The sequence below is a fragment of the Aureobasidium namibiae genome (assembly GCF_000721765.1).
Source record: "Aureobasidium namibiae CBS 147.97 unplaced genomic scaffold scaffold_34, whole genome shotgun sequence".
Taxonomy (NCBI): domain Eukaryota; kingdom Fungi; phylum Ascomycota; class Dothideomycetes; order Dothideales; family Saccotheciaceae; genus Aureobasidium; species Aureobasidium namibiae.
Window position 1 is genome coordinate 42741 of NW_013581175.1, and position 16776 is coordinate 59516.

The 16776-nt window shown below is 49.0% G+C and overlaps 4 protein-coding genes across 4 annotated transcripts; all 4 read left to right on the forward strand.

Annotated features, from left to right (window-relative positions):
* Window positions 1–2542: 2542 nt before the first annotated feature.
* M436DRAFT_8985 (uncharacterized protein) lies at window positions 2543–2845 on the forward strand (the record flags this gene model as incomplete). The annotated part of the gene is made up of 1 exon (XM_013566912.1): window positions 2543–2845. A coding segment is annotated over one exon (303 nt), but the record flags the coding sequence as incomplete, so codon positions are not given.
* A 2894-nt stretch (window positions 2846–5739) lies between these two features.
* M436DRAFT_58975 (uncharacterized protein) lies at window positions 5740–5988 on the forward strand (the record flags this gene model as incomplete). Its single annotated transcript, XM_013566921.1, has 1 exon — window positions 5740–5988. A coding segment is annotated over one exon (249 nt), but the record flags the coding sequence as incomplete, so codon positions are not given.
* Window positions 5989–8660: 2672 nt separating this feature from the next.
* Window positions 8661–9641, forward strand: M436DRAFT_31453 (uncharacterized protein; the record flags this gene model as incomplete). The annotated part of the gene is made up of 1 exon (XM_013566914.1): window positions 8661–9641. A coding segment is annotated over one exon (981 nt), but the record flags the coding sequence as incomplete, so codon positions are not given.
* A 5090-nt stretch (window positions 9642–14731) lies between these two features.
* M436DRAFT_68365 (uncharacterized protein) lies at window positions 14732–15943 on the forward strand (the record flags this gene model as incomplete). The annotated part of the gene is made up of 1 exon (XM_013566932.1): window positions 14732–15943. One exon carries the CDS (start codon window positions 14732–14734, stop codon window positions 15941–15943), a length of 1212 nt encoding a protein of 403 aa, XP_013422386.1.
* Between the last annotated feature and the right edge of the window lie 833 nt (window positions 15944–16776).

The following is a 16776-nucleotide window of genomic DNA, read 5'->3' on the forward strand; positions in this document are numbered from 1 at the left end:
GAGTATTGCACTGCCTTGAAGTGTGCGTCGAGATTCGCCTGGAGGCCTTTACGTGTAACCCGTAGCTCCATGTTCTTCGTAGGTGCGCTGTTCCTCTGAACGTATCGCTGGGATATCGTAAGTTTAGGGAAAGTCGCCTAATACATGAGGTGTCCCTGCTTTGACTGGAACCTCGTCCCAATCGGGCGTCTCGCACGGGCCTTTGTGGTGCCACCAAATAAATGCCTAATCAGGACTAGCCGTTCTTCTCCACCCCGCGACATGTCCATGACTTCAGGGCTATAGTCAATATAGTCGAAACATCGGACCCATCAGTTGCCCTGCCACGGGCGGCTATGTATCCTGCATAGAGTGATAAGGAAAGCTGCTCGAACTCGACGCGTCTAGGACCTAGACACGCGTCGGCTATCGCAGTATAGGTAAGTATGAAATATCATTTCTTCCATGTGTCTAACTGTTTCCCGATCACATCCTGTACAAGTTCATGTACCCTCTCTTGTCGTTTCGTTTTAGCGAAATCTACCGTCAAAAATTACTCTTCACTTCTCTCGCGATACCATAGGATGTATCTTACGTTCAGGCTTCCTTCCCGGAGTAGTCCCTCCCACATATCTTCTTCCGATTGCTCGCAGAGCTGTCTCGATACCTCGAAGCATCTCAAGGTCTTAGAGAAGGCAATAACGAGTAGGCTAGAGCTCCTGGATGTTATCCGATACTTTCCCGAGCTTGAGGTCGCTGTTTGCACGACCTGTCGAGTCGCCGTCTGCTTTGACGAAGTTGACCGTCACCTATACTCTAGACATGGAGGCTGTCATTTCTCCATTAGACGCGCTGTAGCACAGCGACTGCGGTCCTTCACTATGCCTCAGACTCTAGATGAGCTTAGACCTCGTCCCGATGGAGTGTCACCGTTAGAATGTCTCGTCATCCCTGTGCAAGGGTCCTTTTGCCCACTCTGCCCGATATACAAGACAACATACTACCCTAGCTTGCACAAACACGTTAACAAACAACACGGAGCACGCTGTGGCTCGATCTATACCTCGTCTACTCAATCTTGTTCCCTACAGCGCTGGACCGATCGCCGTAGCAAGGACTCTGGTTACTGGAAAGTAGACGCTACAGTTGTGCCAGAGCTTCAGTCACACATAGACGAGGATAGCCGTGTAGCAACAGCAGCGACAGCGCAGGATATCGAAGATCAGCTTGCTCACGATCTGGCCGTTATGGAAGCCGAAGAGGAACGTCGGCTCGCGGAAGAGTACGACGAAGAGGCTACCGGTCTTGACAACGAACTGGAACACAAGATCAGAGGCGATTGGCTACGCGGCTGCAATTGGCAAGATTGGTTCGCTAGCACGCCGCGTCGCTTAATCGTGAACGTTTCTAGAATGCCAAAGATGACCCTTCCTGCTGAATCGCTCCCTCTCGGCACCTGGTGAGGTCTTGATTGCGTTAGTGAATCGGCAGAGGAACACCAACTAGCTGTCATTTGCGTGGCCACTCATCATGTGCTAGATCGTTGCAAGCGCACTTCGGAAGCAACACCTCGTACCTTACGGTGCTGGCTCAAGAGCTGGTCTCACGCTTATCAACCCTACGACTTTAAGATCCCTCAGTCCGCCGCGGAAAGTCGCTACAAGCAGTCTTGGTGCCGTTTCATCAGCTATGTGTATCGCGTTCGTGCTCTCGAGAAGCGTCTTTACGAACAACCTGGAGAGCTGTCATCTCTATACCTTACATCTACGCAGAGCTCTGCGATGGATAGAGTCTGGTGTCTCGCTCATAACGTACAGTTCACGTCGACCGAGCGTAAGCTGACAGGTTCTGAGGATACTATAGCTTGCCTGCTAGAGTCGCTTTTTGAGTTGTTTCTTACTTTCTGGACCGACAGATCGAACGACGGCAATCTTGAGCGGACGCCTGTTGCGAACTTCTCAGGCGTGCTAGGCATCGACCCGTGCACGCTTGCATTTCGAAAGCCTTACAACTACACGACAAATCTCTCGGCACTTATATGGGTAGGGCGTCTGCTCTTGTTGGAGTACGCATTGCCACTCCGACCGTACCTATTGACAAAGGTTCAGATCCCAGCAAGATATTCGTACTCTGACTACGGTCAGAGACTTTGTTCTGACGTGCGTCCACTTCACTTGCAACGCGACAGCATGTCCCCTATCGGTTACTTGATTGAGCGATTACAGCATGGCCGTGCTATAGCAAAGCGTGAAGGACCTTCCGCCACTGTTCGATGGTCCCTCGATGGCTGTACTCTACACGCTTGTGGTGCCGATCTTACTATGGGGCACTTCCGGCAGATGATCTCTAACGTGGTTGAATGTACAGCACAACAAGTCGAGATATGCTGTTTCGGGTAACGATACCCTATGATCTCTCGACTTTGCACGACAGCATGTGTAACGACAAGCCTGGTTATTCTTTCTTAACAGAGCCGAGAAATGGGTTGAGGTCTAGCTTCCGATCACTCACCTAAGTGGCTTTCTCAAAGGCCTGGGGATTCTCTATGGCAGGAGGTGGACGCCAGAAGGCGTATGCATATCTTCGCGGCCAGAAGCGACTGATCAAGTCAATTCTGGCTACGATACATCTCACAAGTGGCATGCCTGGTCGAGGCTCAGAGGTCGGCAGGATGCAGTGGGTCAATACTATCGGCAATAAGCGCAACGTGTTTGTATACAACGGGCAGATCATACTCATCTTTCCAGACAACAAGGCCACAACCAATCACGATAACTCAATCTATATCGTGTGGAATTCTTGCTCATCAGCGCAAAAGAGCATCTTTGTCTATCTCGCGTACGTCCGGCCATTTTGCGAGTTTCTCCGCCGCCAGTTGGATGGGTACGACGACAAAGCAAGTACAAGCCCTTTCCTCTTCCCACGATACGATTGTAGACCATCTCACTTCCTGTCCGAAAACTGTTCAGAGAGCCTCGTGTCTGCTTGCGAACACTCACCATTCCCTATGAATTTCCACAACTATCGCAGCCACTGTGGTCAGCATAAGCAAGAAGCACCTCCCTCACCTTGTACAGTTCTTTGATCCGGACAGCTCTCACCAGGAAGATGGATGCATGACGTTATTTGCCTTCCAGACCGGTCACAATTTAAGAACTCGTTCAAGAGCCTATGCACTTGAGACCGGCTTTCCAGCTCGATTACAGCCAGAACTGATTGAAAGATACCTGCAAAACAGTCGATACTGGCACAAATTCATCTGCCAACTAGAAGATCAATTTGATATTGTGACCATAGATTGCTCTCTCTCGAACAAACGGGGAGTCTATGCATATCCAAAATGGCTGGAAGATCAAAACTTAGGAGATGAAAGTGACGATCGGATGAACGACGAAGACGGATTTAGAGGAATCAATGTTTCAACAGGTGTGAAGCGTAAGAGACTTAGAACACGATAGTCAGAGCGAAAGCACCTGAACGCTTCGAACGCAAAACATCATCGCTCTCTAGACTTCACGATTAGAAATGTGCGTTAGCCACAATAATAGACACAACAATGCTTATTGAGGCCCTAGCTTATTCATTAAGAGATCTTAACAACCGAATGTTAGCCTAGCTTAAGCATAAGGTCGTTTCGCAGAAAACGACAGCACACATGTCGACTTGAGATAAAGTCAGGGTCACCTATACAACATAAACCTCGGTATGCGAAGCAGAGCCGATGTTAAATGGCATGGAATAAGTGGAATGTTGGCATATGCCACTGATTTTCAGTAGAATGTTCCACTCTATTGGCATGGAATAGAATCGTCAGTTCTAGTAGAATATTCCACTATTCTACTTATCGATATAGCTAATGACAATGGTTAAGTGGTAGCAAGCTCGAGATTGGCGCGTGCAGCGCTCAGGCATAGCGGATTCTTTAGGAAATCTTACTATTACGCGTATCTCGATCGGTGGCACTTCTGAGGTCTCTGGTTGGCTGGATCTTATCTCGGAGATTAGATTTGGAGCTCCGATTGGCTGCTCGAGGCTTCAGCCACGCGGTTTCTCACGCGCGCTTTTCGACGCGTATCAATCGCTCCCTCTTCATATATTCAACACTCTAACTACCACTCTTTCAACTACTTCTTGCTAAACATTAGAGCTAAGCTCCTAGCTGTTTTCCTATCTTGGTCAGCACATTATAATATACTCAACTCGGCCCTCATATCATGTATTCACCTGCTAATACACAGCTATAAAGCCAGTTGAACTCTCAAACTCCTCAAGGCCAGTCGCTACGCGCTTCTACACAGAGCACTCTCTCCAAATTCGCCTCCAACACTCCAAAAGAAGGGGGCCTTCCTTCCAGATCTAGGCTCAGTGGATCGCACACACAGTACCTTTGTCAATGGCGGCAACCTTGAGTCTGACGCTGGCGCCTCTGATGTCGATCAACCGTTGCTTCCTCCTTCAAAGCGACAGCGATTAACACCATCTACCTCGAGCAACATCATTGATGAATCTGACGCGACACCAATACAACCTTCTCGAAGGGCTGCCTCTACCCGTGGCGACCCTGAAGAGCTCTGGTCTCATGCCAGAGCTCGCCGTCATGGTGAGCGCGATCGTGAGCGCAAGAAGAAGATCTGGTACTGCTTCTATGGCAATAGAGACTGTCCTCGGAACTACTCTACTACCAACTACGACAACGTCAGATCGCACTTGACGAATAGACATGGCTGGAGGGAGGCAACTGGTGCACTTCCAAGGATTCTAGCAAGAGCAACACCCTCTCAGACGTCTCGTACTGTTGCCGATATCGACAAAGCTCGCTTGAACAGACGTCTTATTGACTTGATCACCTCAAGCAATATTCCCTTCCGTATTGCTAGCAATGATAAGCTTCATGCTCTACTCGACGAGGTGCTTCCTAGCGCGTTAAGGCTCCTTATTAAGACTCATTATACTGTTGCAAAACACGTTAAGAAGGAGCATGATTTCTATCAAGAGCAGCTTAAGGCTCTACTTACAACCTCTCGGTCATTAATCCACTTTACCTGCGATGCTTGGACAGCTAACTATGGTAGCCATGAGCTGCTTAGTATTACAGCTCGATTCATTGCGTCAGATGGCAAGCTAAGTAAGGCACTACTTGCTCTCTATAAGCTACCGTCTGGCCATGCTGGTGCTGAGCGTGCTCCTCTCTTCTTCGATACTATCGTTAATTATGGCATTAAGCAGAAAGTTGGATACATAACTTCTGACAATGCTACCTGTAACGACACTATGATGAGCCACCTTGCTACTCTATCCAGCGAGCGCCTATCTATCGATCGGGACCCTATACAGCATCGAACTCGTTGTTTTGGCCATCAGGTCAACCTTGCTAGTCAAGCACTCATATCAGCAAGTTCAAAGGAAGCTGTTACTGCCGTGCTTGCCCAAAGTCAAGATCCCTTAGAAGCGGTCTCAATGCTGAGTGAAGATACTGGCCTTGCTGATCACGAAGCTATCGACTACCTCCGCCAGTTCTTTAAGTGGATCATGAAGTCAGCTCGCCGTCGTCGTGAGTTTAAGGCAGCTGCTAGTGTATCTGCTATGCTCAATAATACCATAAGGTGGAACAGCTAGCCATCCATGATCAAGCGAGGGCTTCAATCTCGATTAGCCATACGTACTATTCAGCATGCTCACGACCATATGGAGCAAACCATCCTCCAGCGGCGTCATTAGCAGTTTCTTGAAGAGCTTGTTAAGTTCATGGAACCACTATAGAAGGTGACGAAGTTGTGTGAAGGTGATAATGCTACACTTGACCAAGTACTAGTTTCAATGGACTTCCTACGCAAGCATTACGAGAAGTCTACAACTAAGTACGCTGCTTCTAATCTAGTCCTTGCCGCTGCTATACACACTAGCCGATTTGCACTCGATAAATGGCAAGCTATTAACAGCTACACCCCTGCTTATGCCGCCGCGCTCCTCCTCCATCTAATTTACCGCGAGGCCTATATCACTACGTAGTGGCCTTAATCATAGCGAACACCAGCCATTACTGCTGTACGTGCTCTATGGAACAATAAGTATAAGAACTAGATCAAGGCTGTGCAAGCATCATTATCATCAAAAGAGGAGGAGCTAAATAAGCTTGCTTAATGGCAAGCTTCTTTAAGGCATATAAGCTCAGTTCATATAGGCGAGGAGTTCGTCCACTTCATTAAGAGCCCTTTGTCCTTGTTGATGACGCTATACAGTGGTGGCTTAAACTAACGCAGCAACTTAACTATCCGAACCTCGCTTAGATGGCTATCAATATCCTCTCAATCAATCCAATGTCTGCAGAGTTAGAGAGGGTATTTAGTGGCTATAGAAGGACGCTATCGTAGGACCGAGCAAGCCTCTCTGCTACCAATCTTGGCTATATCGAGTGCCTTAAGAACTGGCAGAAGAACCTCTGCTTCGAGAGGGTTGATCTACCTATAGAGGAAGGAGAGGAGACCGCAAAGGAGGAACAGGACGAACAAGAAGAACAAGGGGACTATGTGGATGGACAGGGTGATCCCTTAGAAGGACAGGGACGCAGTGATGACGACGACGACGTTGGCATTGGAATTATTCCACTAGATACTTGACATGGAATGTTGTGTTAGCTAGAAGTAGTGGCATGGCATGGCATGGAGCCGAAATTCCACCGATTCCATGTAACGTCCGCTCTGATTTCGGTAAATCATCCACGCGCACACATCATGGATGTCAACTGAAAGGCAGTCGAAATTTGCACGTTCCGACTACGTGTAATCACTCATCCAACAGAGTCTTCGCAACCACTCCTCACGCTGTACATTCCTCAAAACTCCACAGCAACCATCTCTGTAGGCATTCAAACCAGCGTGTGTGGACACACGTCGTCGGAGTGGTATTGCCTTAGGTTAGCGGACTCCACAGGTAAGTATCAGCATCAGGCTGCGTCGAAGACGACACCACTAGCTCAAGCCGAAGAAGCCCAAGTGTACCAGCACGTCAGGACACACATACAGACAAGGTAAGAAGACGCCACATGTACCCTCCGTCCTGATCGCAACATATTTGCTAAAGGAAACAGGTTCAACACCGAGTCCCAATAACACAGAGACCAACAGACCACGGGAGGTCAAAACGTTCAAACCGACAAGAGCAACAAGCACAAGGCACACCCGCCCTGCTACCCTACACCAACCAACAGTGCTCCCTGAACGACGCCAGCCGCTAGCACGCCAAGACCACACACGAAAACCCATAGTTTGGTGACTCCCACACCAACGAGACCCATGCTGGCCAAACCCACTGGCACCGGCACATATGCCAACATGCGGATACAACTTCCACAGTGCAGCAAGCATGGATCGATCAACAATTGTTCGCGGCCGCGAACATTTATCAGCTTTGAACAGGGGGGATACCTCGTTTCGAGAGACGTATCATGAACCTCGCCGCAGCTACTTCCCTGAGCCTGAGCCTGATCCTGAGCCTGACCCTGACCCTGGCACCAGGTAAGTCTATATACACCCACCAGTACACACAACAGATTCGTCTACTACTATCATTATTGATAGCTTGTTCGCGATTGCGGACTTCTGATGCGCCTTCCTTCTCAATTCACTCGGCGCGTCTTCCTTCCGAATTCGTATTGACGCGCTTTCCTTCAATCCATTACCGACGCGCACTAGCTATTTGATACCGTCACCGAGTCCGAGGCGACATTTCACTTGAAAAGTCGGGGCCGTCACTTCGAAAAGCTCACCGTCACTCGAATCCTCCGCGCGCGACCGCGACCGCCGAGTCGAGTATATAATATCCCTTCCCCCCTCCACTTCCTCTTCTTTTCTTCCATATTCAACCCTCACTCCTCTCCTCCACTTCCTCCTTTGCCAACAAATTCTGGAGTCCGCGTCCGCGGACAAATTGTGAGTCGATCAATCAATCCATCAGCGACCAAGTACTTTGCAATCGACTCGAACAGTTGCGAGTATCTCAGCACAAAGATAAGCCCCTTGTCGTCTGTGCGCCAAGTCAACACTTGGAGCAGATATCACTCCCAAACTCAGGCATCAACTGCCGCTGTCTACCACTCACCACCACAGTGCTTTGTGACCGCTTCAGCGACAGAAACCACCAAGACCCAATCTAACAACCCTGTCCTCATCAGTGTTCGCGACCGCAAACAAATTACGCCAGTTGACCAGCCCTCTACCCTCCATCAACAAGCCGCCGATTTGCCCTAACCCTGACCCCCGGTAGAATGAAACAGGGCATACCCTCTCTGGTGGACGTAACCACCTAGGTGAGTTGTATCCTATGTGAGGAAACTCCCTAGGTAGTTTCGAACCGATTCTTTGTTCAAAATGCACATATCACATCTGTCTGTAGGAATGCGTCTCTTTGTGTAACAAACGCTTCTAGCTTTCTGCATCCGGTTAGTATTGAACAAAGCAATTCATTGTCATGTACCCACCACTGTCTGTGAACTCATGTCATGGACTTTATTGCTACATCACACTACCAACATCATGGCAGACGAATATGCTGGTCTACAGCCTTTCACAACGAGGCTTCACAGTTTGGCACGTGCGGTAAAGCGCAATCTTGAGGATCGCTTCGTTACGGGCACATTCAAACCTCCTGCAGGTACTGGAACATGGCTACCGTCTGGATATGTTGGCTCTGGTGGGGATGGAGTCGTAGGGCTATGGTGCCAGACTGACTCAACAACCAATCGCATAGTTGACCATATGGTTGTTAAGCAAGTTACACCTGGACAAGCCACATATGACGATCCTGGCCATTGGAAGAACGATGAGATTGGCGGCACTCCTCTTGAGTTTGATAACGCCATCCGATTGTTTGCAGAACTCGCATCTACTGGCCAAGGTCTGGAGAAATACATCACTCGGACGTTGGGATTCAGTCCGCCTAACAACGCAAAATTTATCTACAAACTATACTTTGAATACTGCGCATACGGCACCATATACGACATAGTCAGAGCTCAGAGAGCAGCCACCAAGAAAGTCATGGGTCTAAAAGTCTCAATCTCTGTACCTGAGCCGTTCATATGGTATTTTGTCAGGACTATGATCAGGGTTGCAGTGTCGATGGAGTCGATAGGAATGGTACACAAGGATCTCCAGGCTGGCAATGTGTTGTTCGACCGGCCAGACTCTCATCACTTTGCCATATATCCCACACCCAAGATGGCCGACTTTGGCAACTCTCGCTTTCGAGACTTGCAGGCAGGTACGGAGATAGATCGCGAAGACCCATTGGACGGCTGTTGTCAGCCATTTGCACCACCTGAACTCTCTACAGATGATGATGGTGATTGGAGAGTAGATTCAAGCAAAGAACCAGAAGTACAATGGGTTACTGCTAAAACCAACATATGGCAGATTGGTATGCTTGCGCTGTGTCTTATGAGAGGCCAAGCTCCTATCTTGGAATGCAGAAACCAAGGCAAGCCCAAAGAACAATTGAACTTCGCACAGAAACCAGAAGACGGTATGACAACAATTGAGACACGCAAGCATAACCGAAACGACCAGTTCTTTCAATTCTCCGAAGAGCTCCATGATTTGGTTGACAATATGCTTGAATTCAAACCTTCTGCACGCCCAAGTCCTTCACAGGTGCTCCAGACTATCGACAACGTGTTTGCACAGCATCCTGATCTTGTCAAAAACATGGACACATTCATTCCTACAGGCGAACTGTCAGCAATGAATAAACATGAAGATTTCCTATATGTTATGGCAAGAGCAAATGAGTATAGGGTAGGGAAAGATTTCCCAGGGTTCAAGGAGAGATAAGAGAGAGCTTGGTAGACTAATTAGTATTTTCTTACTATCTATTTACTTTAAAACCCTTTGTCTAGGTTTCTTACTTCTAAAGTAGATGTTATTAGTAGTTCACTATATTATAAACGCTCTGAATCCGATCCTGGCTCCTGGTGTCCCCTTCGTAGTTATCTCGTGCGACAAGGGTTGTCTTCTCCTGTGGTCCATGGGCCAGTCTGTGACCCCGCCAGTTGAGTGAGTCAAGGTCAACGCAGATGCGGTTATCCTTGAAGCTAAGATTGAAGTTTTTCGAAGCTTTTTGGTACAGATTTCCAGGATCCGAGGGAATACGTGGTATTTTCGGCCCTTACCCCTGAGTACAATAGGAGAATCTTTCTTGGCGGACCTGTCTCCGTTAGCAAGGCAAAAAGAGCACCATACTCTGGGCTTACTCAGAATTGTGTTAGAATAAATCGTATCTCACGAGAGCCTTTCCGGAGTTGATCTTGTTGTGCTGCTTCTCTTCTTCCGCTTTGACCTTTCTCTTTGCGTTTGGCATTTTGCTCCCCTGCAAGATCGCAGATCTGTGTGAGGAGGTAGATGTGTGAGTGAGAGAGCGGAGAGAGAGTAGACTGTGTGTGTGAGAGAGCTAAGAGACAGGGAGAGAGAGAGATAGATAGATAGATGGAGAGAAAGATAGATAGAGAGAGAGAGAGTGATAGACAGATATAGAGACACTAATTGAAAGACTACCCGTGCGCTGCTAACATCTTTGTTGTCGCTTGGCTCATTGCGTACTGAACGCCCGCAATTGCTATACGATACGTGTTGCAGCATTCACGACTGTCTTGCAACCACTGCACCTGGTTTGCCAACCGCTTGAGAACCACCGACCGTGAACTGCTACCATCGTCAACATCGCCACCACCACTGCCGCCGGTCTCCCCAGTCCCACTCGTGTCTTCTGGGTCCTCTGTGCCTTCTGCCCCGTCCCCTTCCTCGACATCCTCATCTTCACTGTCCGCGTCAGTTAAGAACAGCCTTCTGCGCGCTTGGCGGTAGGCTTCCCGCCGGGTCGGTTACTTGTGACGCGCCACCTGCAGAGTCCTCCACCGCGGGCACAGGCCGTGCGATGAGGTGGTTGCGTACCCTGACCAATCCTCTGGTGCCATCTTTGCTGAGCCGCTTCTGCCGATGGCCTTCGTCCATCCTGGCCTCCTCAACAGAGCCGTGCTTCCGCTTCGCGTCAGGCTACGGTGCGAGCATCCTTAGCTTCACAGGAGTCTTGAGCTGGATGCGGTCTTGCTTGATCTCTTTGATGGACCTGTCAAATGCCTTCCAAGCGGCCTAATCGCTAGCGGCAGCCGGCACCCAGTAGTGTCTATCAGTTCCGCTTCTCAGCTCAACCATGTCACGTATCTAAAGAGACCCCGAAGTAGTCTCTACCAACGCGCCGCTGATCGGAGAAGCCCATCTACGCGAACCAGTCAGTCTTCCTTCCAGAATCATTCGACTTGAAAGCCTGGAGAACCAGTATAAATCACGTCATCCAGATCGTCCTGCTTGCGGTTTTTCGATGAGCCCGCCCGGGGGGAAGGGACCGGAGGTGTTGAGGCTTGACGCTCTGCATGACCTATGATATCATCCCGAAGATGCAATACCATAGCGCAGACGACGTTAACACCTTCTCGGATTTTTCGGGTCCCTAACAGGGCCGTCCCAGCCAAAGGAAAGTAACCCCCTTCCTTCTCAAGTAGGGGACATCATATGGAACAGGGTGAAGTCCTTTTAAGCGTGCTGCGATACGCTAGCGGTCCTTCCGTTCCCTCCATGTGTAGAGGTTCCGAAATCTATCAAGGAAATTAATCCAAAGGACCAAGATATGATGGAGATTCCGTGTCTCCGAGAGTTTATCGACAGGTGAGCTGGGGGAAGAGCGCAATGCCAGAGCCGCCGCTGGCATAGGCTGTCGAATATACAGGAGAGCTCCCTTCCGAGGATTCAATCATCGCTTGTGGGAGCATCCCGCTCATGAATCTCCCAATGGGGTCTCCATTGGTTAGAGTTATCCAGAGTCGACATCCAGGTTCGTTTCCCTTCCGTCGTCTCCGGTGGCATCCAGCTCTGTCGAAGTCGAGGAACGCAGTCCCTTCCTCTGGGCCAGATGTCAGGATGCCAATCCGGATTTGTTGTAAAATCTGTTCGCAGCGAAGCGTAATGTCCGCCACCAGTCGGTATTCAGACGGGATCCATCTAAGTCCCAGGTCGTAATGTCGAAGTACGTTCGAGGGATCCGATCCCGAGACTCTTTTCCTCCGATTGCAGGCGACCAACCTGCCGACGTCCTCCTCGGTCAGCCATAACCCAGATCCATTCCTACCAGAATCGCAGAGAGCCTAAGCAGGCCCTCGTATCCAGTTCGTGAATCGGCAAAGCGACTAGACGACCCTTCGCCGTGTTTCGGTGTTAAACTGCCGTCCCCTGTGTTTTTCGCGATCGGTCTCACCTAGGGACTAATTCCTCCCCTTTCTTGTGAGTATACAGAATACTCACCTAGAAGATCGATGGCGAAAAGGACAAATGGCAACCAGATCTGAACGCCGTTAAAGCCACCATTGACTACGCCAGCAAAACAGGAAGATTGCAAAGACAAATATGAGTAACAAGTGACAGAATGAACCTGACAGATTGACATGGAGGTGCTCTCCACCCAACTACAACAACACGACTACTACCTTGATCCAATCGCCTCCAAGTAGTGTTTAGCTAATAAGGAAGAACACAACATAGAGAATCACCTCTATGGAGAAGGCCTACACCATCTAACAATCAAGGAATGGAAGTGTGGAGTCACTCTTTACAAGAGAGCACTTTGGAGTTTTAGGCGTGCGCGACTAGTTCAAGGTCTGAGAGACCTTCACCCTCCTTATATAACTAAGACCGATGATTGTGATTGGCTAGAAATCTTGTTTATGATAGACAGCTCATACCCCTTGCGGGGTAAATAGCTTGAGAAAATCAAATCAAATCAAAACAAATCAAATCAAATCAAATCAAACGCATCGAGGTCGTCCTTGGTGGTCGCCTCTGGGTGCATGGCCTCTCCCGGGCCCTTCGGGGCCTCTTCCACCAATTCAAGGATGGATCTGAAGATCTCGTTGACCTTTCCTTGGGGATACGCTTTGGTTTTGCCAGTTTTGGCCTTTCCGCGGGCGCATTCCATCAATGCGTTGATTTTGTTCTTGATCTCGCGACCGTGGGCGCCTGGGTTTGGGTCTCTTTGCCCAACCACTGGCCATTTCGACCCGGCGGCTATCTGAGTCCCCATCGTGTCGATAGAGCTCACTTCCGCGAGTAATTTGGCCTTGGTCTGGTGTTTGTTGAGTTCGTTTTGAGAGTGTTATTCCAAAAATGAGATTCCGCGCAATTGTGATGTTTTTCCCTGTCTTTATCATCAAACCTGGCCTGGTAACAGGCCGCATCGAACTTCAGTATTCAAAATACTTCTCTTTTTTGTTATAGTCACGACATCAAGTTGCATTTGCGGTCCAAGGTAGGTCGTCCAATCCGTGACGTCCAGGTTCTCATAGCAATAGGCCATGAACAAATGCGTCACGATGTGACTGCACCTGACTTGATTACATTCAAGCTCCGTGGCCAGATCTGGGAAAACGCAAAGTACCGTGACTTCGTCACTGTCTGTGCTGTGTGCACTCAACATGACTTCTTACGAAGACTCTAGGTCGGGCAAAGAATCACCCCTTTCAGTTGATGTGAAGCCGTATCTACTCGGCTATACAATCCTTCCTACCAAGACGCCATGACTTAATCACGCCTTGCTTTTCAAGCTTGATTTCATGATCGATAATAATAGCTTCAATTTTGTGCACGTCCCGCTGCGACCAATGACCGGCTATGTCAGCACGCGAAGCTATTCTCGGATCTCGGCGAATCCTTGCACGTCTACAATACGAGTTGCTAGGCACAGGCGACCGCGCCCTACTCCCCTTGTCACGAAGTCTAATTTGAGGTACATAGGACCCAGGGTAACGTCCTCTTGTCCCGAGCGCCTCGCATCTAGGCTAACGGCGTACGGCCTACTTGTCTAAGCCGCATTGTCTTACCCCCGATTCGGCCGTACGGCCGCAGTCCTTGACCCGAGTTTAAGGACCGGCGAACCACAAATGAGCACAGTAAACACCTCGTGTCTCTGTAATTGTAGTTTCGACTTCGGGCCACACTATTCTAGGCTGGTCTCACTTTTTGATCAAAAGACTTCAAGCTCGCGCACCATATAGATAGCGAGACTTGCAGATTTGAGACCCGTCATTACGAAGTCTACCAGATTGTCTGGCTTGTTGTTGGACTGTGACCTTGGTCAAAGACCTGGATAACTGCTGAATTTGTTGGAGTAAGGATTTCGCCAGACCACCGGACAGATCCGTACCAATCAGATTAGCAGGCGTGTGTACAGAGATTTGACTGTAAGTGGTGCTGCCAGCCGACAAGCTCATGCTACTGGTGGCTTCTGTAGTTCGACGAAAAATCACGGATGCGCTCCCAGTAAGAGGATCGTTATAGCCTGACTAGCTCCACGACTGCATGACCGGATGAAAAGTCGCTTGTCAGATGATCTACTGCTGACGCTTGCGCATGGAGCCATAAGCAAGTGGATCCAGACCGCTGATCTACGCTACCAAAAGCTGTGTGATGGTGGAACTCTAAGCACAAACGTTGGGCATGAGTGTCCGGCTCACGATTCTGGCGGAGCCACTTGTGGATGGCTTTATCTTTTGAGTCTTTGGTACGTGATCAAGACACTATTGGTACAGTAGAGCACATGTGATTTGCAGATCTCCCGACGCGTCGGCGCCAACAACTGCTTTGTTTTCAAGATACCTGCGAGAATCAGGGAACGGTAGCGTGGTTCCGCCATCAGCGTTGCAACTAATGGACACATGTCCTTCTGCCTCGATCTCCTATCACATTCCAACCAAGAAAAGACATCTCAGAACGAAGATCTTATCAACAAACACGACAAAGCGAGCAACTGGAGCATGGCAGTAATTTCTCCCGACATTATTTTGCTTATCGCTAAGCATGCGGAGACCTCGACCTTGAAGTCCCTTAGACTTGCCAGCCGAACAATTGCCTCTCTGATATCTCGGACTTTTGCTGCAAAGGCTTTTCCATATCTCAACATACAGATCACCGAGGCTGGACTAACAAGACTGGAGGATATGTGCACGTCTGCAATGATAGCACCATATATACAGAACATCGGCATCAATACTCAAGCTCCGAGACATACGACTATCTACGAACTACGGAGGGCTCTACGTAAGAGCCCCCCAATGGATCCTCAAGGTGTCGTACGAGACATCGTCGAGTCACTCTTGTCTGCTCTCTACGAGTATGAGTTGTTATGCTCACGAGGAGGTATCATTGATAGGCTGCAAAGCGCCTTCGAGAATCTGCGCCGAAACCGGAACACCGAACTCATCCTTGAGATATGGGACGATGGAGATGGAAGTTGTGTGGGATATAAGAACGAGTTTGACATCCTTTGGACGATGGATGGAACAACAGATCCGGACGGCATTCTCGACCGCGGCGGGATGTTCTGCTTTGATCAGTTCAACCAATCGCGAGTACTTTTGGCTCTGTCTAGGAGCGGACTCTCGCTCAAGCAGCTCCGCGTCACATCGAAAGCTCACTTACTGGCACATCCATGGGACAACGTATATAACGATCTCACGTTGCGAGATGACATGACGTCATCATATCAATGCGACGATTTATCACAGATCGACGTTAAGGAGATTCATGTTGTCATTACCCTTGACTGCGAATCATGGAAGCAAGAGCCTGGCTTTATGCTTCATAGGAACAGTGCGTTACATCGCTTGGTTGCCAATGCGAGAAGTGCGAAGAGTTTCATTCTTGAGGGTCAATGCCGCCCAGCAGAATTTGACGCGGGTCCACTGCTCTCCTCCCTAGCATTATCAAGATGGAGCAGTGTATGTTTGGAGTCTCTCTCCATACGGGCAAGTAGTCTCTTTCAGCTTCGTGCCGAAATTGGTACATCGATCAAGAACTTAGAATTACGCAATGTCAAGTGGATCCAAGACACCGATCAGAATCACGTTGATTGTTTCGTCGGGAGTTGAAACATCAGGATAATCCTAGTGCCGGCATCACCGCTGGCTCAACTCCAAGCTTAGTGCTATGGCCAGGTCAGTTGATACTGATTCTCTCCCGCCCTCTATACTGGTGATGTCAAGTCTGTATTCTATATTTTCCATTGTTTTACCATATCACGATGTGTCCTCTACTATGTGTTCTGAATTCAGCGGGTTGAAACTTGCGAGAATGATTGGGAGCCTCTGAATCACTCGCCGGCATCTTTCTGATTGGGAGGGGATGGACCAAGACTGATAGCATCCAGATACGTTGGGAGCTAATCGATGATGCCAATACACAGGGACTTCCCTCCTAAGCATATTCGCATGTCTAGCTCTCAAGAGTCTCGTACGACATAATGAGGCTTGCTCAGCTTATTTGTCACCTTGATACTCGCCAGTAACATCGCGACCAATCAACTGGCAGAACTGACGCTGAACAAGATCTGAATGTAAAGGCCATGAATCGGTCATTCGATTTTTCACAGGTATTTCGGAGATCCCAAGAAGGCGACAGAAGCATCTATGATCGTCAATGGGCGCAAGATCTTGATAAGGTTGCGCAGCAGCTCTGGAAGGTGGAAGCGTTCAAAGAAACATCGACATGGAAAGCATGTTCCAACTGTTACAATAACAACCTCTTACAGCCCGCCGCGCACTCGTACGGCCTTTCTGACTCAACCCTCCGCTCCAGTCTCAATTAAACAAAAGATCGAGGTGCCATTTACATACATCGACGAGTATCTTGACGACAGGAAGAAATTTCTGTCGAGACCCTTGGACAGAAGGCCTAGAGAATTTCTCCATTGCACGCTCGCAGC